Source organism: Martes martes (genome assembly GCF_963455335.1).
Source record: "Martes martes genome assembly, chromosome: 11".
In the NCBI taxonomy this organism is placed as follows: domain Eukaryota; kingdom Metazoa; phylum Chordata; class Mammalia; order Carnivora; family Mustelidae; genus Martes; species Martes martes.
Genome location: NC_137899.1, coordinates 85,309,409 through 85,336,482, shown reverse-complemented (window position 1 = coordinate 85,336,482; position 27,074 = coordinate 85,309,409). Strand labels below are relative to the sequence as shown.

The 27,074-nt window shown below is 61.1% G+C and overlaps 1 protein-coding gene across 2 annotated transcripts; it reads right to left on the bottom strand.

Moving 5' to 3' along the window:
- Positions 1-151: 151 nt before the first annotated feature.
- FLNC (filamin C) lies at positions 152-27,074 on the bottom strand (the record flags this gene model as incomplete). Of its 2 annotated transcripts, XM_080818208.1 has the most annotated exons (48): positions 152-1,051; positions 1,177-1,386; positions 2,157-2,375; positions 2,554-2,730; positions 2,827-2,959; positions 3,478-3,593; positions 3,876-4,013; positions 4,109-4,378; positions 4,540-4,782; positions 4,889-5,011; positions 5,096-5,248; positions 5,681-5,884; positions 5,975-6,136; positions 6,745-6,918; positions 7,010-7,138; positions 7,371-7,511; positions 7,772-7,871; positions 8,152-8,226; positions 8,675-8,922; positions 9,035-9,058; positions 9,228-9,417; positions 9,493-9,649; positions 10,147-10,270; positions 10,355-10,522; positions 11,159-11,319; positions 11,623-11,785; positions 11,907-12,080; positions 12,518-13,115; positions 13,487-13,749; positions 13,839-13,956; positions 14,174-14,343; positions 14,438-14,528; positions 14,737-14,897; positions 15,097-15,220; positions 15,426-15,569; positions 16,170-16,283; positions 16,377-16,570; positions 16,770-16,906; positions 17,049-17,175; positions 17,523-17,660; positions 18,835-19,035; positions 19,191-19,353; positions 19,553-19,630; positions 19,836-19,954; positions 20,051-20,201; positions 20,351-20,448; positions 21,996-22,240; positions 26,716-27,074. In XM_080818208.1, the coding sequence occupies 48 exons, from the start codon at positions 27,072-27,074 to the stop codon at positions 864-866; spliced, it is 8,157 nt and encodes a 2,718-aa protein (XP_080674334.1). In that variant the 3' UTR covers positions 152-863. The 2 variants fall into 2 exon arrangements, with proteins under 2 accessions (XP_080674334.1, XP_080674335.1); XM_080818209.1 differs by lacking the exon at positions 8,152-8,226.

The following is a 27,074-nucleotide window of genomic DNA, read 5'->3' as shown; positions in this document are numbered from 1 at the left end:
ACAGCGTTCACCTCCCTGTCCCAGCCGCCAGCTCTCTAGGGGTCGGAGGACTAATCCTGAAGGGCCCTGTCATTGGTTCTTCCAGGTACCGCCACAGCCCCAGCCCTCCCCAGACGGATGGCGGCCACCCGTAGAAAGCACACGCACCACAGCGAGCCTCCGCGACAGGCCGCACTTTATTTGGAGTTTTCCACGAAAGCGACTCTCAGCAGAGCCGCATGGTATGTGCAAAAGTCCCCCCAGAAAGCTGGGCCTCGCAGTGTGTAAAAAAGGCCCCCCATGGGGCAGAGCTGTGCAACCGTAAAAAAAAAAAAAAAAGAGAGAGAGAGAAAGCAGTCCTCCAGGAAGCCTGGCTGGGCAGCTAGAGGTTGCCCAGGGCCAGGCCACGTCCAGCGCTGCTGCTGGGTCTGGGTCTGTTTTCTCCTCTGATTGTGCTTTCTTCTCCAAGTCCTGTGGCCACCAGAGGGGCCAGACACGGTCCTTAGCAGCAAGGTGGTCTGGCTGGCAGTGCGGTTTGAGGGTGACCTCTCTCACACACGCAGACACCCCCAAACACATGCTTCCCGCTGGCCTCAGCCCCACCAGAAAACTCGGGGCTTCCCTTCACCCCCTCCCGACCCCTAGCCCACCCTTGTGTCACATTCGATGGGAGGAACACTGCCCTGAGACAGGTGAGGCCCTCCAAGCCCGGGGGGGCATGGCGGGGTGGGGAGGCTGTGCCGCCCGTCCCACACCCCAGGCAGGTGTTTGTGGTCTGATTCTGCGTGTGCTTCTAGGTGTGGTACTTGTGTGTGTGTTTGTGTGTGAGTGTGAGTGAGTTGGCCGGAGGTGGGGGCCGAGGCTGGGGGAGGCACTTCTGGGATTCAGGGCACATTGACTTTGAAGGGGCTTCCAGGGACACTTTCGTCGCCCCACTTGACAATGAGGATATAGTCCCCTTTCTCCTTGACAGTGTAGGTGACGTTGTAGACCCGGTTTCCCATGTGCTTCACGTAGACCTCCTCACATGGGGTCTTGGGCCCGTGCACACCCACCATCATCATGTTGGTTCCTGGAGGAGGAGACAGAAAAGGGCTGGGTCACCCCAGGGGCCTGCAGCACCTCAGCATCCCCCATCCCCCTGTCCCTGTGCCCTGGCCCACCCTGGGACACCACCCCTCTCCTCCCTCAGCATGCCTGCTTTGCTGCAGTCCACAGTGAAGGAGTTCTTCTGGCCCACAAAGGCCTGGGACAGCCCTGGGCCCCGTGTCACCACCTTGCTGGCATCTGAGGAGAACTTAGGGATAGAGCTGTAGCTGGAGCCGCGGCTGGAGGACGACTTGGTCACGGTCTCCACCAGGACCGTGGATGTTTCGTGAAGGCTGTGGCCTCCAGACAGCCGGGGACCTGAGGGACAGAGTTGGGGTAAGCACAGACTCGGGGAGAGGCCTGCCCTCCCCTGGGCTGCAGGCCCTCGGCTCCACACTGACAGCCCCATGGGCCGTGTCCCCTCCCTTGCTGTGGCGCCCAGCGAGCCCGGCTGCATGCGCCAGCTCCGGCTCGTCCTGAAGTCCTGGGCTTTGGATGGCTCCAGCCCTCACCCTGGCTTGGTCTGGGAACCCAAGTCAAAGGGTAAGAGTCTTGCTTTAAAAAGAACACAGATCCAGGGGCGCCTGGGTGGCTCAGTGGGTTAAAGCCTCTGCCTTTGGCTCAGGTCATGATCCCAGGGTCCTGGGATCGAGCCCCGCATCGGGCTCTCTGCTCAGCAGGGAGCCTGCTTCCTCCTCTCTCTCTGCCTGCCTCTCTGCCTACTTGTGATCTCAGTCTGTCAAATAAATAAATAAAATCTTAAAAAAAAAAACACAGATCCAACTACTTCTTCACCCTGCTTCCGAAAGGAAAGCCTGCTAAGTATTTACTGAGTTTTGCTCTCTAGAAACCCAGATACCTAGAAGCCAGGTGGACAGAAAATCAAGTAATGGGCAACAGTAAAGAGAAGGATTTGATCTTCGAAACTGATTCTCTGTGGCTGCACATACGGAGCGCAGAGTGAGGGCAGACCCACTTGTTCCTGCTAAGCTGCCTGTGGTTTTCCCGTCAGACTGTGACTCAATGTGAAAAGCCACTGGAGTCGTCCAGGCTGGGCTGGAGGGATGCCCCCCACCCAGGGCACTCACCTGTGACTTTGGCCTTGAAGGGGCTGCCCACGATGTGCTGAGGGCCACCGTACTTGATAGCAATGAGGTAGTTGCCAGGGGCCATGGGAGTGTAAGTGACCACGTGGCCCTCAGGACACTCCCGACAGTCCAGCTGTACCTTGGAGGGGCCATCGATGGTGACAGACAAGGCCCCTGAGCCTGCATTCAGGGTGTTGACGATGAACTCTGATGACACGCCTGGGGGTTGGAGGTAGCAAGGCTGTAGGCAGGAAGGGCTTGGGGCCCAGGGCTGGGCCGAGCCCCAGGCTCCCACAGCAGACCTCTGCAGGAAGTCAACCCTCTGGGTCAGGGCAGTACAGGACCAGAAGCCGAGCACCCCAATATCCAACCCTCTTCCCCAGACCCAGACACTCACCAGTAGTGCCTCCCTCAAGCCCAGGACCGTAAGCTGACACCAAGCCTGGGTCCCCAGCCTGGCTCTGCTCCCCAACACGGATCTTGAAGGGACTGCCAGGGATGTGGGCACCGTTGAACTTGACATCAATAGAGTGGACGCCGTTTTCATGGGGGATGAAGCGGATGGCGTGCTTGTCTGTTGGGCAGAGGGCTGGTGAGTAAGCCTTTGTTCTTCCCCTCCCCATCCCCCAGAAGGGCCTGGCATGGGGGGACAAGGCCAGGGCCAGCTCACCGCTGTCCAGCTCAGAGACGTAGCACTCCTCCACCGCGCCCGAGGGCGTGTGCACACGAGCATCGATCACGCCCCGAGCACCATTCAGCTGCACTGCAAAGGACGCTGGCTGGTTCACCCTGAGACCTGTCTCCTGCAAAGGCCACAGAGAGTGCTCAGACTCCGGGGAGGGTCTGGAGCACTGCTCTTGCTGCCTGCCTAGCCTAGAGGTTCCCACCCCCGGCCGGCCCAGCTCAGGGAGGTGGGAGGCAGGGGCTGGGCCTGTGGCCTTGGCATCCACCTGCCCAGAGGTGGGCCCACCTGGCTGTGCTGGGCACGGTGGGGGGATGAGATGACATACCCTGTCCTGGCTGAGGGGGCAAGACACCATAAAGCAGGCCAGTGCCTGACCGTGCTGTATGGCCCAGAGGCCCAGATGAGGAAGGAAGAGTGGCCTAGATTGGCCTGGGGAGGGCTCCCTGGAGAAGGTGGGTCAATGGGAGGACTGGAAGAAGCACAAGGAGGCCAACTGGGGATGGGAGTAAGTGAAGGTGAACCTGGGGGTGAGGCATGGTTTCCCCTGCTGACTGTCTCTTCCAAGGCCACCGCTAAGCCCCTGGACACATGGACCTGCCTTCACTTCCTGCCCAGGTCCTATCCCTGAGCACATACCTGGAGGCTGGTGACAGTGAGGCGGCGAGCGTCATCTGAGAGGGAGGCCACAGGCACCACAAAGGGACTGTCTGGTATGTGCTCATCGTTGAACTTGATGGAGACCTCATAGTCACCTGAGGAGGGAAGGCTGGTCAGCACAGGCCCCTGGATGGGAGATGGCGGTGGCGGCACCTCTGGCCCGCCTTATGCCAGGACAGGCTCCTTGGGTCAGGGCTCAGGTCTAGAGAGAGTCTCACATCTGCAGCCGTGCGGGGTGGAGGGAGATGGGGCAGAGCAAGAGCAGGTGCCCAGGTGAAGGGGGAGCTCTGGGGCCCCTCTCTGCTCTGGTCGGCGAGCAGAATCCCAGTCTGAAATGATCGGCAGGCTCAGCCTCCCTCTCCATCATGGACACCTACCTGGTTCCTGGACAACATAGGAGACCCCGCAGGAGCCATCTTTTCGGTCCTCAAAGGCAATCTCCGCCTTGCTGGGGCCCTCCACGGCAATGGACAGGCCCCCAGCCCCTGCTTCTCGGGTCCAGATGCTGAACTCAGCTGGGGACAGGGGAGCAGCGCAGAGGCAGCTCGTTAGCACCCTGCCCAGCCCCCTGGCCACCCCGCCACCCCCTTGCCCGGTCCCTGCCCCTCACCTGGCACGCCGGCCACCCCTCGCTCCAGTCCAGTGCCTCCAGCCCTCACTTTGTGGGCGCCGCCTTCACCCAGTGGGCCCACAGTGAACTGGAAGGGGCTACCAGGCACATGCTGGCCACGGTACTTGACAGTGACTGTGTGGGGCCCCATCTCCTGGGGCACGAAGCGCACGCTGTATGCACTGTCTTCTCCCTCAACGATCTCTGCGGCTTCCATCTTGCCTGACGGGCTGGTCACCTGTGCCGTCATGTCCTGCGAACTGGCCTCCCCTGCAGGGAGTGGGGAGCGTCAGGGCGACTGCTCCCAGCCTTGGGCCCTCCCTCCCTCCTCCGTGAAAGCTCTGCTTCTGCCCAGCACCCCCGCCCTCCCGGTCCTGTCCCAGCCTCCCGGAGGCTCCAGGAGGCCCCTGGCCCAGCACAGCCATGCTCACCCTCCTGCTGCCGGGTAATGCTGCCGAAGGAGCCCAGGCGCTCCCGGCCCAGGAAGTCCCCGAAGACGGCAGGGAAGGGGTCACCCCCAACCTGGGTGGACTCCTCCACCCGCACCTCGCGCTTGGTCTCGCCGCCCCGCGTCTTGCTGATCTCTGTGCGCTCCGTGCGGGTGTAGGTGTGGCTGCTGCGGGTGAAGGTGCGCGTCAGGCGCTCCTGGGCAGACACCATCTGGAACCAGTTCCCTGTGGGACACGGAGCCACAGAGGTGAGTGAGCCAGGACTGCCCTGGGGTGGGCTCTGGGCCCACTGCCCTCCCTGGAGCCCCACCTCGCTCTTCCGGGCTCACACCTGGGATTTTGAGGTTGAGGTCGCAAGTGCTACCAATGGTGGCAATGGAAGGCGCCTGTCTGCGCCGCGTGATGCTTTCCTTCATGCGGCCCTCACCAGTCACCTTCACAGTGAACGGGCTTCCTGGAAGGGGAGAAGGGGGCCATCAGCTAGGTCAGACCCCCGGCCTCATGGCCTCCCCCCACCCAGCCGTCGCCCAGAGCTTACCGGGCACGTGCTTGTCAGCAAACTTGATGTTGATGATGTAGGTGCCAGGCTCAGTGGGGCAGTAGGTGACTTTGCAAGTGCCATCCTCCATGTCCTCACAGTTGATGTCCACCTTGCTGGGGCCTTCAATACTCAGCCCCAGGCCTCCGTAACCTGGCAGGAAGCCAAGGACACCTCTCCCTCAGGCCCTGCCACTCTGCTGTCCCCTCCCCATGCTATAGGCTCTGTCTGGACCAGGGGCCCAACATGTATGACAACCACTAATGACAGCGGGCTCTGTGGGAGGAGGGATAAGCCTGGCACTGAACCAGAGGGCCAGGGCGGCGGCAGTCTGGAAAAGTCCCTCAGTGAGTCTTTTAGGTTCTAGTGAGTAAGGGAGAGTCAGAAACTCAGGACAGCTGAGCTTCCAAACTTGAGAGAAGTGACATGGAACATTTACTACCCTCTCCCTCAGAATGTGAATCCCCAGGGACTGGGCCAGGCAGTTCCTGAGGGGGGGGGCGGTTAGGCAGGAAAGTTCCAAGTCCTCATTAGAAGCACCAGCTGAAATGGGGGGGGGGTGGTGGTCCCTGAGGCGAGAAGCACCTGCATTGCGAGTGTCCACGATGAACTCCGCCACCTGGAAGGTTTGTCCCTCGGACAGACCCTTGCCCCAGACTCGCACCTTGCTGGCGTCCCCGATCTCAGACGGCCCCACCAGGATCTTGAAGGGGCTGTTGGTGACATGCTTGCCACTCTTGCGCACGCTTACCACGTGCTCCCCAACTTCCTTGGGGGTGAAGGAGATGCCTGTGGAGAGGGGGTGGTCAGGCACAGGGCCCTGGGCCCGGCAGAGCAGCCCTCCCCCTCCGGCGGCCCTTCCTCATGGCCCGTGCTCACCAATGTGGCGGTTGGGCAGGCGCTTTAACAGGCAGGGCTCCTCGTTGCCCGAGGGGGCACGGATGCTGGCAGTCAGCAGGCTCAGATCACTCTCGGTGATCTTCAGGGACACATCCGTGGAGGTGCCCACGTTCAGCTGTGACGTGCGCATTGAGTCGTCACCTGGTGGGGGAGTTTGACATGTCAGACGGGTAGGAGTCCAGGCAGGCCATGTCCTCACGGGGCGTGGGAGACCTCCTAGCTGACCCTGCTGGACTCGACAGCTGGGACCCCTCAAAGGGCAGAGAGGCCCGAGAGAGCAGGTTCTTCAGTCGCACGTTGGCTGCTGGAGATTACAGGCGGGCCCAGTACCCTAGCTGCCCCGTAAGTGCTTCAGGCCTGAATGGGCTCAGCCCCGATCTGTGTATTTTAATTGAAAGTCACATGGTTTCGTGGAACCGAAACACGAGACTGGAGCAGAGGACACAGACTCCTTGGCCGCCATGGGGCTCTGATCAAGTGGCTTAGCCTCTCTGGACCTGCCGACCTACCAGAAGAGATTAGCAGTACCCTAACTTCTCCAGAGTTACTACAGTGACCTAATATGAGGTGAGGTGTGTGAAAGCACAGGGGGTGGGCGGATACCTCTCATCTGTTCTAGGGAATGGAGGGCTCCTTGAATTTGTCCGAAGATGACCCCTTGCACCCAGAGGGGCCGCCACCCTTTCACCCCAGGTTACTCGGACATGCTGGGCTTGCCCTCCTGGCTCTTGGGCCCACCCCTGCCCCACCTGTGATCTTGGCTGTGAAGGGGCTCCCTGGAATATGCTTGTCATCAAAGCGCACGATGATGCTGTAGTCTCCGGGCGCCGTGGGTAGGTAAGACACGGTGCAGGTGCCATCCTTGTTGTCCTTGCAGGTGATCTCAGCCTTGGAGGGGCCCTCCACGGCCAGGGACAGACCCCCTGGAGGAGGAGCAGGGGTGAGATCAGAGGTCCTGCCCTCAGCCCTGCACCTGGCCTCCTAGCCCAGCCCTCTGCCTCCAGCTCTCCTCACCTTCCCCGGCGTCCTTGGTGACAATGGTGAAGGTGGCCGGCTTGTTGACCATGCCGTGGCTCAGGCCTGGCCCGTACGCACTGACATGGCGGCTGTTGATGGCATCCACGTAGAACTGCATGGGGCTTCCTGAAGGAGACCAAGAGAAGGGACTGTGTCAGCAGCGCAGACGGGAGCTGTCTAAGACGCCACAGCCCCCTGGACGTTCCTGCAGCTGCCCTGTCTGCCGTGGGGGGCCTGACTGATGGAAGTCTGCCTCCCATAGTGTCTGCATACAGCCGGTGCTCAATGAATGTTTATTGAAAGAAGGCAGGTGAGGACAAAGCCACAGTGGCCTCTTCTCAGCCCGGCCCCGACTTACCAGGGATGTGGTTGCCGTCGTACTTGATCCCCATGTGGTGCAGGCCTTTCTCGGTGGGCGCGTACCTCACCGTGATGGTGCCGTCCTTGTTGTCGGTGATGTTGGGCCGGGCTGTCTTCCCGGAGGGCATCCGTACCTCCCCTGCGGGGTAGCAGGGTTATGTAAGGGACCCTGTTTTTCCCTAGCATGCCCCCGACTCCCTACTGCCCCAGGCCCCGAGAGACAGCCCAGAGCAGTGAGGTGAAGCCCGCACTGGGCAGAGAAGGCTTGAGTCTGAGTTCCAGCTGTGCCCGACTTGGCTCTGTGACCCTGGGTAGCTCGCTTCCCCTCTCTGGGCCTGGAGGAGCTGGTTCCTCCACTGGCTTCCCCAGCCCTCCTCTCTCAGGGCCCCAGGACACTACCTGTGAGTTCTCCTTTCTGTACGGTGAAGGGGATGACCAGGTTGAAGGGCCTCAGCATGGACTCCATTGGCTCTGCGGGCACCACTGGCTCCTCTGTGGCCTGTGGCAGGGGAGAGGAACAGTCATTGCCTGGGGAAGGCCTGCAGAGCTTGGCCTGAGTCCCACCAGAAGTCCGAGAAAGGGAGGAAAGAACAAGATGGTTAATGGTGAAACCAGAGCAGAAGGCTGCAAGAGAAGAGGAGCCGCGCTCAGCCCGGGGGCCCGCCCGCTCCCCCGTACGGCCCCACGCCGAGCCCCAGCCCTGGCCATGGAGGACTGGAAGGAAGAAATGAAACAGCAGGAGGAGGGCGAGGAGCGGCCCAGGCAGGAGGAGGCAGTACCCAATGTGTGGGGTAGGTGCTGGGCTGGTGCAGCACATCAGAGGGCTCCTCCACGTGGGCCATGGGGTCACACGCCTGGAGGCAAGGCACGGAGAGCACGGGCTGTGGCAGGCCAGCTCGTGCCAGCCCGAGCACTCAGGAGCTGCCTCCGAGAACGGCCCAGGGACCTGAGATCTTGGGGTACCCCGCCCTTGGGGTAGGATGGGTATCTTGGGAGCGTTCCCTCTGGAGGGCTGCATCGTCCCGCAGGACCTTCCCTGGCGGGGGAAGGGGGGAAGTCTAGGGACTCTGGGCCCGAGGTTTGGAGAACTACATGGCCAGCTCCTCCAGAGAAAACTGACCACTGGAGAGACCAGGAAATGGGCTGTGCTCAACTCCCAAGTTGGGAGGCTGTGGAAAAACCAAAGGCTTGACTCCAGAACGCTCTGGGCCCAGAATCCAGACAGGGGGCGGGTTCTGGGATTCCTTGCTACTGTTAACAGGGCCCATCTCCCCAACCACTGTCCGGGGCTATGGAGCTTACCAGCACGTGGAAGGGGCTGTTGGGGATGTGCTCGCCTCCAAAGCGGATGGTGATGACGTACTTGCCCGGCTCGGGCGCCGTGTAGTAGATGTCAAAGGTACCATCATGGTTCTCCACCACATCCACGTCAAGCTCCGCCCCGTCGGGTGTGGATACTGTGCACGTCACCTTGCCCTTGCCTGCTGCCTTGGCATCCACCGTGATCACGGTCTCCTCCCCAATCTGGATGCGGGGTCCCAGGCAGGCACCTGCCACCCAGAAGAGCCAAGTTGAGGGTCGGTGGGAGCTGTGCCCAGTCCCTCTCCATTCCCAGCTGCCCTCATCACCTCAGCCCACAGTGAGAAGAGAAAGGGCACTCACCCAGACCATGGCCTCCAATGGACACTGGAAACAGAGAAGAGTGTGAGGCCACACAGCCGTTGGGGGGGGGAGGGGGGCAGGGCAGGGGGGCTCTCTGACTGGCAGTCCCCTAGGGACTAGGCCAGGGACCTGGAAGAGCTATGAGGGGTACTTGATGGTGAGCAGGGGCAGAGCGTGGGGGGCACGCACCCACCTGTGACAAGACACTTGCTGGCATCCCCGGTGGGCAGGGCGTGGATGCGGAAGGGTGAGTAGGGGATCTCGTCGCCACCATACTTGATGGTGATGGTGTACCGACCGCTCATGTCTGGCAGGTAGGACACGGTGTATGTGCCATCCCCATTGTCCCGGATGTTGGCCTTCTTGGGCTTTCCCTCGGGGTCCTGGGAGAGAAGCAGAGGTCAGGCCCTGCCTGTGGCCAAACCCTGACAGGGGAGACAAGCTACATAGGGACTCACCAGGATCTGGACGGTGAGCAGACCCTCCCCAGCATCCCGGGCATCAATGGTGAACTCCACGGGCAGGCTGGCGGGGATGCCAGAGGCATTGAGGCCGGGGCCACTGGCCCGTACCTTGCTGGCGTCGTGGGCAGGAAGCACCTTGATCTTGAAGGGGCTTGAGGGGCAGAAAGGATGGACAGTTTGCTGGGAGCCTGGGGGAGTCCTCCCCACACACGTAAGGAGGGAGGATTCTCTGGGGCAGGGAGGAGGGAACAGACCACATCCTGAGTTTTGTGGGAGGGTTACTCGAGGATGCCCAGGATGGACCCTGAGCATTTCTGCATTCCCCAGGAAGATGCTGGGGTCGGTTTAAAGAGGAGGATGCCGGGGGCTGCCTTCTCCCCCCACCTGTCTTTTCCCAAGGCACTAATTTTGTAGCTATGTGGTGGGAAAGCCTGGGCCAAGGAAAGCCCCAGGGTCTGTGCTGCCTCTCTGTGGCGACAGGCAGGGAGCCCCAAGGAGGAGCAGGCTGGGGTGGCTGAGACTGAGACCAGCTGAGACCAAGACAGGTGGAAGGAGCACCCCCAGGGCCCTGGCAGGGGCCCGCAAGTGTGGCCCCAGGAGGAGGGCCCCCCAAGTTCAGTCACAGCATGGGAGCCCCAAAGTAGTTACCTCCGTGGCACCTCTTGGTCAGCATACTTCACGGCTACCGTGTAGGGCCCATCAGTGGCTGGGGTGTAGTGGACCGTGTGGGTGCCGCCTCCATTGTCCAGCACCTCCACGGGCTCCGCCACACCTGGACAAGGGGTGCAGGGTCAGCAGAGCCTCCCAGTACCCCATCCTCCCACCCGTCCTTCCGCCCTGCCCTGACATTCTGTACCTGTGGGACCCAGCACGGCCACGTGCAGTGGGGCTCGGCCAGCTTGGCTGCAGTCCACTGTGAAGGTCTGGGGCACCCGAGCCCTGACGCCGGCCCCCAGCCCTGGCCCCGAGCACTTCACCTTCCCAGGGTCCACCACATCCTTCACTGGCACCCGGAATGGGCTCCCTGCAAGGAGAAGGACATCAGCCCCTGTCCACCTGCCCAGGAAGGTCGCAGACACTGAGGAGGCCGGCAGGAGGAGGTCTTCCCTGCCTCCGAAATGCCCCAGGGAGGCCAGACCAATGTCTGCAAACGCTTAAGAACTTGCTAAGAAAATGTAAACAGGGACAGATAAACCTGGCTGCAGACTGAGGCTGGGCAAACCTCATGAGTTGAGCCACTGGCCTGGAAGAAGTCCTGCCAATGGGAAGGGTGTAAGCCTGAGCATTCACAGCCCTGTACCCCTTGGGGCTAATGATACACTATACGTTAATTTTTTAAAAAGTAATAAATAAAAAGTCCTTCCTAACTAAAATGCGAAAAATGGATTTTAAAAATAAAACCCACTTCTGGGGCGCCCGGGTGGCTCAGGTAAGGTTAGGTGCCTGCCTTCGGCTCAGGTCACGATCCCAGGGTCCTGGGATGGAGCCCCGCATCAGGCTCCCGGCACACCGGGGAGTCTGCTTCCGCCTCTCCCTCTCCCCTGCTCATGCTCTCTATCTCTCTGTCCGAGATGAGTTGGGAACTGTGTCAGCAGTGCGGACGGGAGCTGCTTAGCCCACCACAGCCCCTGGACGCTCCTGCAGTTCTCTCCACACGCACCTGGGATGGGTCGCCCCCCGAAGGTGATGTTGACATCATAGTCCCCGGCTGTGAAGGGGATGTACTCCACGGTGCAGCTGCCGTCTTTGTTGTCCTTGCAGGACATCTTGGCTTCCGAGGGGCCCTCGATGGCTAGGCCGAGGCCTCCAGTGCCCGCTCCCCTGCAAGATGACACCCTCCTCAGTTCTGCTAGTGACCGTGAGCGAGTGGGGAGAGGGAAGAGCGGCTGAATGGGGTGAGCGGAGGAAGGAGGGCAGGCCGCCAGGGCCCAGCTGAGGAGGGCCCAGCTACAGGGGTTGATCTGAGACTCTGGGGCGGGAGGGAGCTGGGGGGAGGACAGGTTTGCTTCTGGTCACCCTTGAGAGGGGATTGGCATGAGGTACACACAGAAGGACAGAGGAGAAGGGCAAGGGGCTGAGATCAGGGTGACCACAGCCTCAGTGTCTGGGCAAGGGGGAGGTTACCTGGTCTCCACGGTGAAGTGGTTGGCCTTGTTGACCAAGCCCCCCTCTAGGCCTGGCCCAAAGGCCCGCACACGGGTGGGGTCACAGCCCTCCGTCACAGCCACTCTGAAGGGGCTCTTGGGCACAGCGACCTCATCATACAGCACCTCCACCAGATGCACTCCTGGAAGCCAGCCACACAGAGCGGGTTGGGATGTGCAAGGCCCCAAGACTGCAACCGTGCCGGGAGCAGTGTCATCAGATCCCCACTCCCCCACCCCCAACCCACTCTGCCGGGCCCTCACCCTCCTCATAGGCTGTGTACTGCACCCGGTAGGTGCCGTCCCCGTTGTCCGTCACATAGGTGTCTGTCTTAGCCCCCGAGGGGTTGAGCACACGCGCAGTCACGTGGTTCCCACCCGTGGCCGTTAGGGATCTGGCATCCACAGTGAACTCGGTGGTCACCTCGCGCAGGACACCTGGGACCCAGGAGAGGGGCACTCAGTGTGGGGCCAGGGCAGCTCTCCTGAGGGCACTCACGCCTCCACCCTCCCCAGCTCCCAGACTCTTCCTCTCAGACACATGCTACTTCCCAGCTTGAGCCCAACCTCCCTCTGCACCCCTGTGCACTCTGGGCCTGTCTCCCATGGCCCCTGCTTTCTTCCCACCCCCATCCCGTGATCCTCTGTTCACCTCAGGTGCCCCACAGCTGCAAGGGTGTGTCTGGGTCTTCTGCCTCCCTGTACCTTGCGCCCCCGTGCCTAGCCATCTCTCTGGGGTATTGAGCCCTCAGGACTTGACAGCTGCCCCCAAACCCTCCTTTAACCCCACCATGGCCCTTCCTAAGCCCTCAGCCCCACTTCCCTCCCTGCTTCTGATGACCATGGCTCCCTCACGGGTTCCTCCTCTCACTCACCGTGAGGCTCCACACCGGGGCCCGAGACCTTGACTCCGCTGGTGTCGACAGCAGGCTGCACATGGACGCGGGTAGGGAACTTGGGGACGGGGTGCCCGCCGTACTTGATGGTAATGGTGTAGGTGCCAGGGAAGGCAGGGCTGTAGGTGATGTGGTAGGTGCCGTCGGCGTTGTTGTGGATCAGGACCTCGGCCTTGACGCCGGCGTCCGACAGGATCTCGATGGTCAGCTCAGCCTCACCCGCCTCTGAGCAGTCCACAGTGAAGGTGGCTGCCTCGCCGGCCTTGCCACGCTCCAGGCCCGGCCCGCTGGCCCGAACCTTGCTCGGGTCGAACACAGGCCGGATGGTGGCCTTAAAGGGCGAGCCGGGGATGTGGGCTTCGGCAAATAGGATGTTGATGGTGTACTCGCCCGGCTCTGTGGGCAGGTAGCTGACAGCGCATGAGCCATCGCCGTTGTCCTGGCACTCGATCTTGGCCTCGCAGGGGCCCTCCACAGTCAGCCCCAGGCCGCCTGTGCCAGCCCCCTTGGTGTCAATGGAGAAGGGTGCCGGGGTGCCTACCAGTCCACCCTTGAGACCAGGGCCATAAGCACAGACCTAGAAGAGGAGCACAGATATGATGTCCTCACCGCGGGCCCCTGCCGTGCTTGGTCTCCATGGCTCCCCACCCAGCTCTGCCCCTTCTGCGACCACCACAGATTGAGTCCTTCTTAGAACAATTCCAGGTGAGGAAGTGCAGGCAGACAGCCCAAATCATTTATCCCTGGAATTCAAACCCGGGTGCGACCAAAGGCCACACTCTTAATAACTAAGCTATCTCAGAGGCAGGTCTGGGGCCAGGGGGGTACCTTGGTATCCCCTTGGTATTCACTCCAGAAACAGGGGCCCTCTGGCCTCTGCCCCTGTGACTCCTCCATCTTCCCTGTAAACCCCTGAATCCCAGTTCCCTCCAGCTCCTGTCTCCTCACCTTGGAGGGGTCAGGGGGCAGGACACCCTCCACAGCAAAGGGGCTGCCAGGCACGGGGTGACCATCATAGGTGATGTCCACCTTGTAGGGTCCCTCCTCGGGGGGCATGTAGCGCACAGCCTGGGTTTCAGCTCCGCCCCCGGGCTCCAGCTTGCAGGGGATGGGTCGGCGGGAGGGGGAGGTCATCCGCACATCCAGCTGGCCCTGACCGCCAGCCCCACGGGTGTTCACGGAGAACGCCTGTTCCTGCCCCACAGCCACCTCTGCGGAGAGGGCGAGGGGCACAGTGAACAGGGGCTCCAGCCCACCCCACGATCCCTGTCATTTCCAGGTCCGCTGCTGCCCCACTTACTGCTGTTCAGGCCTTGAACTTTGACTTTGCTCAGGTCAAGCGGGGGCGCCACATTCACCACAAAGGGGCTCTTAGGGACAGGGTCCCCACCGTAGGTCACTGTCACTGCCATGTTGCCCTGTTGGGTACAAGAGCAGGTCAGAACTGGGTGGCTTAGACAACACAGAATGGCAACATGCCCGAGGCCACGGACTCAAGGCTCAGAGGGGCACGGTCACAGCACAGGGGTGGCAGGAAAGGGGCCAACACTCAGAAGTGGCCCTCGGAGACTGGAGGAAGGAGATGCAGGACCCTGTCAGCCAGGATGGGTGAGGCAGGGAAGGGGTGGGACGCACCTGCTGGACAGCTGTGTACTTGACAGTGTAGGAGTAGTCGTGGTTGTCAATGATTTCAAAGTCCCGCACAGCCTCACCCTTGGCGGCCCCAGCAAAGTGCACGTCCAGCTTGGCCTTGCCGGCTCCCTTGGTCAGCACCGTGAAGTGAGTGGGCTTCCCAACTTCCACACCTGGGGGGGCCCAGCCGAGACGGTGGTGAGGGTCTGGTGGACACGCAGCCCCAACTCCAGCCCAGCCTGGCCCGGCCCCTGCCCAGACACCTACCTGTACGGTTCAGCCCAGGGCCCTCAGCCTTGACCTTGCTGGCATCATGGGATGGGTCCACCTTAATATGGAAGGGGCTGGCAGGGATCTCCTGGATGGAAGAAAGATTCGGTGAGGGTAGGCAAAGGCGGCTTCTGAAAAAGCCCCCTGCTTTGTGCCTTCTAAGGCACACTGCCTGCACGCAAGAAGGGCTTGAGCGATGGTTGTGATCTTGTCTGTAAATGACAGCATGTCAAGCCACTGGCTGAGACTTGGAGGGTGCAGGCTGCCGATGATTGCCAAAAGCCAAGGGGGGGTACCTTGTTGGCAAACAGCACCATGATGGTGTAGTGGCCAGCTCCTGGGGGCGTGTACTTGACTGTGAAGGTGTCATTGTCGTTCTTGATGATGTCAAAGTCGATATCAGCTTCTGCAGGGCCCACGACGCCAGGGGCACATTTGATGCCAATACTCACATCACCTGAGGGGCGGCAGGCACGAGGCCATGAGTGAGGTCCCAACAGCCTCCACCCCCACTTAATTAGTCCCACTCAAACTCTGCCCAGAAACAGGATCTAGCCAGAACAGGCACCCCACCAACCCAGACCCACGCAGACCCTGCCTGGGACCCCACCCCAGGCCACATGTACCCCTCTGTCCCCAGCCACAGCCCGGCACACCTTGCCCAGCCTCACTGCAGTCCACCGTGAAGTAGGTGGGCTCGTTGGCCTTGAGGCCCGTCTTCTCCACGCCTGGGCCATACACCTTCACCCGCTCAGGGTGACTGCCTTCTCCCACGTTCACCTGTGGGGAGGGGGTCGATGCTCAGCACACTGCCCCTCCCACAAGGCCTCTTTCCCCAGCACCACCAGCCCCAGCCCTGGGACCAGTCTTGGCCTCCGTGGGTGGAGAGTGTTGACAAGGGCCCAGGGACAACCAACATCTCCTGCGTAGGCCTCCACTCTCCCTCTGGGACCCCAGGGTCAAGGGGCAGGGTAGGAGGACACACCCGGAAGGGGCTCTTGGGCACGTTGACACCTCCCCAGGAGACGATGATGGTGTGTTTGATGGGCTTGGTGGGCACATAGGAGCAGCGGAAGGTGCCGTCGCCATTGGGGATAACCGTGATGTTGACAGGGCAGCCGTCAGCGTCCTGTGGGCAACACCAAGCAGAGTCTCAGGGTGCTCAGGCCTCCTCAGAGCACTGGCGCCCTCTGCTGGCCTCAGGCCTCCCTCCTTACTCATCGCCGCAGACCTCAGGCCAAGAGAACCCAGGGGCAGAGCATACTCTGGGAGCCTGGAATCTGTCTGGAAAACATCTAGGCCCCCTCGCCTCCCAGCCTAGGCAGCTGAAAGGTGTTAGTGGGGGAGAGGCTGGGCTAAATCCACGTTTCTAAAATTGAATAATGAACACTTTAAAGAAAAATCATCCTCTTGGACCCAAGAATACATTCATTAACTTTAGGGGTTGGTGGACACCAGTTGGAGGAACTAATCTGGGAAGCCGATGTCTGAATCAAATCATCTTTCAAATGAAAAATCATTAGTGCAACCAAATACACTTTTGGTAAAATATGTTAAGATTATCATTAGAAAACACAAAATTTTCAGTTTTGCATAGTTCTCCTGGATCCATGAGAGTCAGTCCTGAGATGTTACAATTTCCTCTGCCTCTCACCTGCCCCCACCCTCCCAGGGTTCCTGCCTGGGACAGTGGGGGTGGCGGGGGTGGCAGGGCTGGGTGGTGCCCCACCTGGGCATACAGGTTCAGGTCTCCCTTGCCAGCGGCGCGGGCATCAATGGTGAACTCTGCAGGCTTGTCCACGATGCAGCCAGTGGGTTCCAGGCCAGGCCCAAAGGCCTTCACCTGTGCAGGGGGAGGAGCGGAGGGCTAGGTAAGGGACTGGAGGAGGGCCCCCTGGCCCCATCCTGGCCCCACATGCAGGGCCCCCAACCGCACCTTGTCTGGGAAGCAGTCGGGCACGGCCGGCTGGATGTGGGCAATGAAGGGCGAGTCTTGGATGTCCTCATCATCACAGATGACATGCACGGCGTACTCCCCGGGCTCTGTGGGCCAGTACCTCACATCGCAGGAGCCATCCCCCTTGTCATCACACTCGATCTTGGCCTGTGAGGGCCCCTCAATGGAGAAGCCTGTGTGCAAGGTAGGGAAGATCAGAGGCCACGAGAGGCAGCTCGGACACGCCCATCACTCCCTCTGTCCCCCAGTGTCCCATTCCATCTCATCCTGATGCTACCCAGCATTCCCACCTCCTGTGCCCCCAGCCACTTCCCACGTCCCTCCAACATACCACTCCCCAGCATTCACACCTGCTACAACCCAGCCACTTACCCAGTGTCCCCACCTCTGTGCCGATGGCCTCCACCACAAAGTCGGCCGACTTGCCCACCTGGCCCGTTTTCAGGCCGGGACCCCAGGCCCGAACCTTCTGTGTTCCTGCCTCTGGGCTCACCTGTACCTCAAAGGGGCTGGGCAAAGAGGAATCTGGCGTCCATGCTAGGAAGTACCTCCACTAGAGGTACCACCCTCCCCTCGGAGTACCAGGTAGCCCCTCGTCCTCCTCCCGCCCTGTGAGGGCCCAGCCAGGAAGGCACGGGGTGCATGGCTTACCTGCGGGGGATGGCATAGCCGCCCCATGTGATGGTCACCACGTACTTCCCAGGCACCACTGGGTAGTACTCACACTCGAACACACCATCCCCGGCCTCCCGCACCTTCACCGGCTCCTCTGTGCCCTCTGAGGAGATGGGGGGCAGAGAAGGGGGTCAGAGTTCCTCAGTCCCCTCAAGGAGCCCTGGGGACCCAGGCCTAGCCTGAGGGCACTGCTACTAGGGGGCAGAACTGAAGCTCAGGCAGAGATCACATGTCCTCCCTCTGCACGACCCCCAGGGTAGCATGGAGGGGCGAGAGGATACTTCCCGGCTCGTAGTCGGGACACTGATGCAAGAGAAGAGACAATGTGCCTAAGACTCCATGGTGCCTTTGGTCAGCCTCTCTTTGGATTCTCTCCAGGGCAGCAGGCATGGTACTGGCCAGATTTCCTCCCTGCTCTCCCACTCCCCAGTCCTGGGCCCTGGTACTCACTTGGCCCCTTCACTGTGACCTTGAGCTCCCCGCTGCCGGCACCCTTCGTGAACACCTTGAAGTCTGCCACCTCTTTCACACGCACACCCTTGGGCTGCAGGCCCCGCCCCGAGGCGCGGCAGGCATTGGGGTTACAGGCTGGGGGTTTGAGAGAGAAGATCAGGGGTGCTGAGGGGCCTGAGACAGAGCCTCAGCCTCTCGCCACTCCTCCCCACCACCTCCCTGGGCATGGTCTCGTGACATCCTCAAAGGCATGGGCTTGGGCCTCATGCTATCCTTCTCTGGGGCCCCTGAAACAACCGGGGCCCTTGGGAGCCATGCCGGGACAGGGAGCCGGCTATAAGAAACCCTCCCTGCTGGGCTTCTCAGAGTCAGTGTTGCCTGGGACAAACATATGGCAGAGCCCGGGCATACAGCAGGGCAAAGAGAGACAGGGGAGGGCCCCAAACCACCCGAAGGCACCCACCCACGGCCACCTGAGCCTTCCCAGTCAGACCCTCCACAGCAGCTTTTGGACTAAGTCACACCCCAAAACATTATGCAAGGCCCCAGAACAGGAGATATCGGATGAAACAGGGAGCTTGCTACAGATCACAGGTAATGCATGGAGATCAACCTGCCACAGAAGGCTACCAATGGCAATGAACCCAGACCTTGCTGCTAAACACAGGCCAAAGAATGGCAATCTCAGCCTGCCACGGAATACGTAAACTGGTATCAAACCCAGCAGGGGGTGGGTGGGGCCTGGCATGGGGCACAGGCAATGGCATGGAACCTGGGGCCTGCCACAGAGTGCCACGGAAGGGGGGCAGTTCCACACTGCCTGGGCCCTGCCCCCCAGCACAAGTGAGGCTGCTCAGCTATGGCCACGCCAGCCCCACCTCTCCTGGATAGTACTAATATGCCACCACCTTCTCGATCTGGGGGAGGATGGGCACAGAGTGGTCCAGTGGCAGCAAAGGCTCTGAGCGGCAAGGAGAGAACCAAGTGGCAGAAGTCCCCACCTGAGGCCTGTCGCATATGCCCCTGCAACCATCCCAAGGTGGCCCCTGTCTCACAAGCTTTGCTGTGGTCTCCTGGGTCTCCAGGGGTAGTGTGTGGAGAGATGATGCGGATGAGGCCTCTCTAGATCTACGCCTCCCCCTCTTCCTCCCCCGCCAACCATGGCTTCTCTACCCATTTCAAAGGCTCAGCTCTCCCGTCCCATCCCTGGATTTGCTCCTTTTCCCCATAAGCACTCCGACCCAGAATTTGGTGGCAGTTCTATGTCCTGGCCTCAGTGAGCAGGACTATGGGGATGAAGGGCCTTTACCTTCTGCCACGTGGACAGGGAAAGGGCTGCGGGTGATGGGGGCACCGGCGAAGGCCACGTGCACAGTGTGGGGTCCCTCCATCACAGGCCTGTATGTACATCGGAATGTGCTGTCGCCCTTGTCCTCCAGGGCCACCTCCACTGTGTCCCGCCGGCCCTGCGGGTCCACGATCACCACAGCAACATCACCAGTCCCAGCCCCTGCCAGGGACAAAGGCTGTGAGCACCCCTGCTCCGGGCACACAGAGCTCCCCTGCCCTGGGCCCACCCACCCCCCTCTGCCCCAGGCCCCCATCCATGTCACCCCTTGCGGTCACGGACTGCCAGGCCGCCACCTTGCTGGAGCCCATCCTTACCCGCTGTGTAGATGTCAAAGTAGGTGGGTTTATTGGCCACATTGCCCACAGGCTCCAGGCCAGGGCCACGGGCTGATACCTTGTTGGCATCCCCCAGGGCCATGGCCACATTCACCTCAAAGGGGCTGCGTTCGATGTTCTGGCCGGCAAAGAGCACGGTCACCTGGGGACAGGGGGCAAGCTTCAGCTTCTTGGGGAAAGCAGTTCTGAGAGGGGGTGGGCAGGCAGAGCAGAGCCAAGGTCCGGGAGAGGCGGGCCTCTGGGTGTGCTGGGGTGAGGGGTGGTGCAAACTGCGGGGAGGGGGGTCCACTCAGCCAGAGCTAAGCATGTGACTGGAATGGGGAGGGTCTGCTAGGAGCTACCTTGTGCAGCCCAGCGACCTTGGGCACATAGGAGACCGCGTAGGTGCGGTTCTTGTCATTGTTGGGAACCACCTTGGCCTATTGGGAAGGAAAAAGATTGGAAGTCACAGTGGCTGTAGCTCCTCCTGCCCCCACAGTGCCTGGCGCCCCCCACGGCGACGCCTCCCCCAGTCCCCAGCACAACAGCGAGTGCTGGTGGCCATCTCCAGGCCATCCCTGTTAGCCTGAAGTCTCTGGCTCCAAGCCCATGCCAATCCCTCCTGTCCCCAGAGGCTCTCCGTACCTCCTCAGTGTGGCCCTCGGGGTCCTCGATATAGACCAGCACCTCTCCCATGCCGGCGTCCACCGTCTGCACGGTGAAGTGGGCGGGCTGCAGCACAGTATTGCCGTGGGGCTCGATGCCTGAGGGGCGGAAGGCAGGGCCGGGGTACTTAGGGCACTCCACCCTAGGGTGTCCCCAGCCACCTAGGGAAGACGGTCAGGGGGCTCAGCACCTACCAGGCCCATAGGCGATGGCCTTCTTAGGGTTCAGCTGCTTGGAGCGAACAGGGGCCCCAGGTTTGAGTTTGGCCTTGGGGAACTGGGACAGGTAAGTCATGACAGAATGCTCATCCACATTGGGGTCCACAATCTCCTCGGGGGCAATCACCTGCCACAGGGAGGAAGGGGGTTACAGGGTGCCCTTGGCCCAGCAACCTTGCTTCTCTCCCACGGCCTGACTGGGCCTCCTCAGAGACCCAACATGCATCCGGGGCCCTCTGGCCCTCCACGCTGCCCCCATCCCATCTGCTTGTGTACCTGGGGCACCCCGAGCCAGTCGTCCGCCTGCTGCATGGCTTCCCGGGCGTTCTGCACGGGCTGGTTGGGGTCCCAGGCCTCCCAGTCAGGGCAGAGGCCTGGAGAGATGGCAGAAGGAGATGACGATTAGGGGAGAGCAGCCAGTCAGAATGCAGAGCATCTGCGCATCCGAGAGTCTCACACGCTGCGGAGTCGCACCCAAGGCCACGCGGCTTGAGGTCCCTGACAGGCCAGGTTCCTGCTGACCCCCTATGTTCGGGCCCATCGGCTGGGATGCCCATCACTGTTGAGAGGCGTGCCCCACCCCCCCCACCCACCCCGAGCACCAACAATGAGGCCTTTCTGCCTTGGCTGATGCAGCCTGGCACCAGCCCTGCCAGTTGGCTTCCTGGCTGCCCAGATCCCAGCACAGACCCTATGAGGACGCCCCATCATCCCAGCTGCCCCGGGAGTGCATAGGGGAGGTCGGAGGCCCCGTCCTGCACATGCCCCGGACCTGTCCCCCCAGAAGGCCTTCTCACAGCTGGCCTCATGTCCTAGAGTCCCAGGCACTTCCCACATCAGCTTTCAGGCAAGAGACACCCTCTCCTTCCTCACTGAGCACTTGGGGAAACTGAGGCACTTAAGGGCATGTTTTCAGAGAACGGGTTCTCCTCTGTGGCCAGCCAAAACCCATCCCTCCTAATGGGAAGAATGCTAAGGTGGCTCCAGATGACTCCTGTCGAGGGGTGCAGAGGTGGGGGGGTGCTTGGTCTGGGCCAGAGCTGGAGAAGGGGTGATGCTCACTGGTTGGGAGGGGGCCGGCTCAAAGGCTGGAATCCATGACCGCCGGAACAGCTGAGCTCACTGCTGGCGGCCTTACCAGCTGTGGGCAATGGCTCAGCAGCTGGGAATGCTTCCCAAGCTAGTGCCCCCGCCTCCCACCCCCTGCTCCCCGGCTGACCCTAGGCTGGGGGAGGACTCTCCCAAGGGGCTAGTAGCCCAGCTGATCCAGCCGAGTTAGAAGATGACCTATCTGCTTGGGAGGTGACGGTCAGAGGAGCTGCCTGTGGGGCAGGGCACTATTCTGCGATGCCTCCATCTCCTCGTGGGCCCTGAGCTGCCCCCACCTGACTAGGCCAGGGCCTACAGTGAGAGGGGGCAGGGCCGGGCCACTGGCCACCAGGGGGTGCCCCACCAGCCACGGCTCCCCCTCAAGCATCTCCTGGGGTCTCACAAAGAACCTTCTCAGGGTCGAGCTCCTGGTCTTCTTGCTACAAGTTCTACCATACTTCCGTTCTCTCAGCTCAGCATTAACGGTACCCCTGTGGCAAAGTACGAAGCTCATGGAGGAGGAAGCTGAGGCCTTGGGCTCTAGCTTGGTTCTGCCACAAATAAGCTGTGTGATCTTGGACAAGTCACTGGCCCTCTCTGAACCTCAGTGTCCCTGTCTGTAAAAGGAGGAACTCTGAACCTTTCGCTGCAGGTACGGGATCTGACACTACCTGTCACGAAGGGCCTGACGCCAGCAAGGACTCTCGGCTGGAGCAGGGGGCAAGCCCCAGGCGCTCCGACTCCCCCAGTCCTGACACCACCATTCTGACAAGCACAGGCCTCACCACCACCAGCAAAGGGCTCCATGATGGGCTCCCGCCGGCCCACTCACCAGGGGCACAGTTGTCCACCAGGGCGCCCAGAGCCTTGCCGTCCTGCCAGTCACGGTTGAAGTTGGTGATGGGCAGCTGGGGCACCTTGTTCTGGATCCAGCCGAGCAGACGCTGTTTGGGGGTCTGCTTGCGGGCATCCTCGTCATCCTCGTCTTCCCACATGGGCATGGAGATGGAGTAGTGCAGGATCAGCGTCCAGATGAGACCCAGGATGAGCTTCAGGTTCCCATCCACGATGGCCTTGCTGTCTGCAGAGCGGAGAGGACAGCGGGGCTCAGCAAGGGCACTGCCCTCCACAGCTCAGCTCCCGAAGCTGCCCTTAGAGCCCTTGAGGGGAGGGGGGATGGGCCGGAACGCCTGATTCTGGAACCTGCCCTCTTCTCTGCCTACCAAATTCTCACCCTCGGAGGAGGCAGGACCCAGAAGCCTAACATTTCCAGGTCCCTCCCTTCTCAGTGAGGCTGCTTCCCCATATGCTTCCGCAACAGGTACTTTCACCTGTGGGACACGGTCCTCCATCAGGCTGCAGGCACCTGGGCCATGATCCCGATTGTAAGCCTCCTGGGGGCAGAACGCTGTTTTGTTTCACTTTTTAACACTTTTATTAAGGTATGCCTGCCCCCCCCCCAGCAAACTGCCCATATTCGCCCATACACAACTGTACATGCCCCTAACGCCATCACCACGTCATAAACATACCCATCTCTCCCCACATTTCCTCACACGTGACCCTTTGTGATCCCTCCGGCCGCCCCTCCTTGTCCCTCCTTCCCAGGCAACAACTGGTCCGCCTTTGGTTACTATGGATTCGTTTGCATTTTCTGGAGTTTTATACAAATGGGATCCTATAGTATGTGCTCTTTTTGTCTGGCTTCTTTCACACTAGATAGTATTTTATTACTCTATGCTCATCTGTATTTATTTATTTATCACTATTTACTTATACTCAATAAATATTGGTTGAATGGATGCATATCTTAAAAACTTAATTTGGAGAGGAATAAAACTAACCTGGTTCCAGCCAAATTCTCCTCTGAACACCATAAAAGGCTTTTGGAACAAAGTTCGGGAAGGAGGGAGGGGGGACAGTGCAAACTCGGGTAAGGCTTGAAAATCATGTTTTTAAATGCTGGGGCCGGTGGGATTTCACACGAGCCAGGAAGAATGTCACCCATGTGGACTCAAGTCTGGGAAGCTCAGACTCCCCACCCATCCCCTCCTTGGGGGAATGCCAGAACCCCCTCCCCAAGATCTGGGGACCTAGTTCTCCTTCCACAGCCAGAGTGAAAGATCCAGGAGCCAAGGTGGACTAGAGTATAGATCTTTGCAAACCAGCTTATATGTAAGGACAACGCAGAGGACTGAAATCCGTCAGCTTCCCTGAACACCACTTTTAGGAGGGGGCGGGAGCGGGGAGAGTCAGCCTTGTTTACTGGTGTTGCCTGAGAGATAGCAGAGGGTGGGGCTGGAGGCACCCCCGCCCCTTAACACATCTTTTCCTTCTCCTCTCTATCTTGGGAGAAAACAGCTAGGAGACCAAAGGCCTGCGGAACTCCAGCGTCCCCCCCCCACCAGCCCCCCCACCAGCCACCCCCCCCCCCGAGGGAGAATCTCAGCCTGTGTGTCCCTCTGGCCCCCAGCTCTAGCCCCCTTGGCTCCCCCACCCTTTCACTGATTCATCCTTCCTTCCCCGGCAGCTCCCCAGCCCGCCCCCACTCCCCCACTGGCTCGGCCGCAGCACAATGGTTTGGCAGCTTTCAGATTCCATGACACACTCCCTCCCGGCCTCCCGGTGCTCCGGGGCACTCTCGCAAACACACAGTCCGCAAGACTTTCACACAGTCTTGACACCCAGTGCCCCGCCGCCTCTCACCACCCCAACAGCCTCCAAAGCCAGTGCGCACACACCCGGGAGCGTTTCTTGCAAACTGGGGCCAGGTTTCTGGGAGGGAGGCCCTGAGGTTGCTGGGGTGGGAGGGGGTGTCATTCATATTTGCTTCAGGGAGAACTTTCTCCCCAGGAACTGGCCCTGGGCCAAACAGCAAGTGGTCCACTTCGGCCTGGGGCAGGAGAGGGGCCTGGAGTCTCGCTCAGGAGCAATGACCTTCCCCTCCCTACCCGCCCCCGCCCCCCAGGCCAGGCAGGAGAGGGGAGCTCCAACCAAGCCAGGAGTCCTCCCTCACACCGGGAGCTACCACTTCGTCTCCGGCCTGGGGACACCCCCAAGGGGGTGGGAGGAGCCTGACAGCCAGTCCCCGAGGCCACCCCAGGCCTCAAGTGGAGGGGGAGGAGAGAGGGCCTGGGCGAGGGAGGGGCCGGCACAGCTGCTGCCCCCTCCAGCCCCTCCCTCAGCTGTTGGCTCTAGAAGGAATAGCAACTGGGGAACAGCTGCGGCACAGAGCTCATTAGGCCTCTTTGTTTGGAGGGGCTGGGGGGGTGGGGGCCGGGTCGGGGTGCTGGGGTAAGGGCACACAGCTCGTCAACCTAGGCTGAGCACCCCTTCCTCAGGTGGGCTTCTTGGCTCCCAGCTCCCAGGCTACTCCTAGAAAGAGAAGTGGGGAGTCTTTTTGACCCCCTCCCGGGTGTCCAGATGCTCCATTTCAGTCCTGAGACAATGCCCAGCGGAGGCACCCCCACCCCCACCCCACCCCCCGGCCAGTCCCTTCCCACCACTACATGGGCCAGAGGGAACCAGAGGAAGCAGAATGCCACCCCTCATGGGGAATCCCTTTACATCTCCCCGCAGGGCTGAGCAGCCCCACAGCCGGTGCCCCCTCCCCCCTCACTTAGCCTCAGGCCCGGCCCCGAATTGCTGACAGCTTATCTCATCAGCGCGAGTCAGCCACTTGGCCCAAATGGGGAACAGTTCCCCTTCCTCTCAGCGGGAACGGAGGAGCGTCCCTCCCACCCCCAAACCATCTTTTGCTTCTTCCCCCTCTACTCTGAGCCGGCCTCTCCACACTTGAGCCAAGGGGCCCAAGCCAGGCACCGTCATGGGGGAGGGGAGAGGTGTGCTTAGGAAGGATGAGGCCTGGAGAGGGGCCGGCCACCCCCGCAGTGGGGAAGGGAGGGGAAGGCTGCAGTTTCCTATAAAGTCCTGGTGAGGCCCCAGGCACCCCCCTTGAGACCCCCACCTGGGACAGTCAGTCCCATCGTCAAATCCCAGCATTCAAGGGGGATGACAGCCCCAGAGGGGACTTGTCTCTGACTTCCCCCACACACTGTCTGATGCCCCCCAACACACACACACACACACACACACACACACACACATTCATGCAGCCCTCAGCCCCACTACAAACACCAGGGCCCCCTCCCCCACCCCCTGTCCTCAGGCTTGTCCTTCTGGAAAGCTCAGAGACATCTGCTGTGTCACGGAGGCAGGGCTATTTCCAGGCCAGAGAGGGTGGGGTAAGGGGGCAGTATTGGGGCAGGAGGGGTAAGGCCTAGAGAAGGGACTGGACAGGGCAAAGGGCCCCGGACTGACTTCAGCTGCTAATTCAGGAGGCCTAGAGATGCCCTGAGGGAGAGTGGGGGTGGACAGACATTCAATTATCTAGAGAAGTCTCTGGGATACCCCGGTGGGGGAAGGCACCTGACTGTGTGAAACTCCTCTCCTGGGGCCCTGGGATGCACCCCAGGGGCCCTTTCTTGTAAATCACAGCAAGACTCGGAAGAGTTCACCACAGGGTGAGAGGTAGGCGGTCTTCCCAGGGGTAGAGGGTAGGGGTCTTCCTAGGTTCTAATCGAGCAGGGAGCACTGCGGAGGTGTAAGGGGACGAGCAGCCTCGGGCCACTCAGAGCCCACCCTTAGATCCCCCGCTGGGCTTGGACGCCTGGAGTGCCTCCCCACCCCCACCAGCACTGATACACCTTCCAAATCTGGTTACACTCAATGACTTCCTCCCTTCTACAGGCCTTCTCCTCCCTCCCCTCAACCCAGACGGTTAGCTGCAGCCAATCCGGGCCTAGGGGGTGGGCTGGGGCCTGGCATGGACTTGGGGGAGCACCCTCCCAGGCAGGCTGAAGCAGGAGGTGGACAGGCAGGGGTTAAGATTCTCTGTACTCGCTCAGTGCCTTTTTAGGTTTCTGAGGCTGGGCCCGGCCTGCCCTGGCCCAGGGGCCTGAACCCAGCTGCTGAGCACATGCCTACGGAGGGCCCCCGGCCCCATGCCTGCCTGGCCACCAGCTCTCCCTCTGCCTCCCAGCCCTTGGATGCGCAGTGGTTGGGACCTGTCTTCAGCCGGGTCCTTTCCCTGTGGAGGTGCTGGGAGGCAAAGAAACTATTTGTTTTGTTTAGGGAGTAGACACCCCCAGGAATCAGTAATGGGCACCAACCCTGTCTTCTCAAGCATGGGCTGGGATGGCCCAATGGCAAGAAAGGGGACAATGAGTCGAGTCAGGTTGATGGGAGTGTGTGAGGGAAGGCTGAACTGGAGGACTTAGGAACGGTAAGGTCGGGACCCCCGCACCCGGACACCCCTGGACACCGCTATAGGGACAGACCTGTGTGCAGCAGTGCCCTTGTGGCCTGCATCGATGGGCCGGGAAGCAAGCCGGGGCCAGGGGCCTGTCCCTGTCTCCCTCTGCCAGGGCGTCTCCCTCTGCTCCATCTCAGCTCCCCGCGCCCACCCACCCCCTGTGTCCAACGCCCCCACAGGCCGGCCCATCCTTGGGGCACGTCCCCCATCCCCGTGCCCGCGCCCTGCTCGCCCGCACTGACCGATGGACACGAGCTTGATGTGCTCGCGCTCGAGGAACTCGAGGGCCACGGACACGTTCTCCAGCTTCATCTGGCGGAAGTTGGGGCGCGGGTGGAACTTGCGGTACATGCGCTTCTGGCTGAGCACCTCGAGCAGCGCGATGAGGCGCAGCCCGTCGCTGAGGTCGCGCTGGAGGTCGGTCAGGCGCTTGCCCACGCACTTAAGGTGCTCGTTGCACCAGCGCGTGAACGTGTTCTGCTGGATCTTCTTCCACGGCGCGTCCTCCGCCAGGTCCTTCTCCGTGGACGGCATGTCGTCCACCTCGTCGCCCAGGCCGAAGCCGGCGGCCTCCGAGTAGCCGTTGTTGTTCATCAT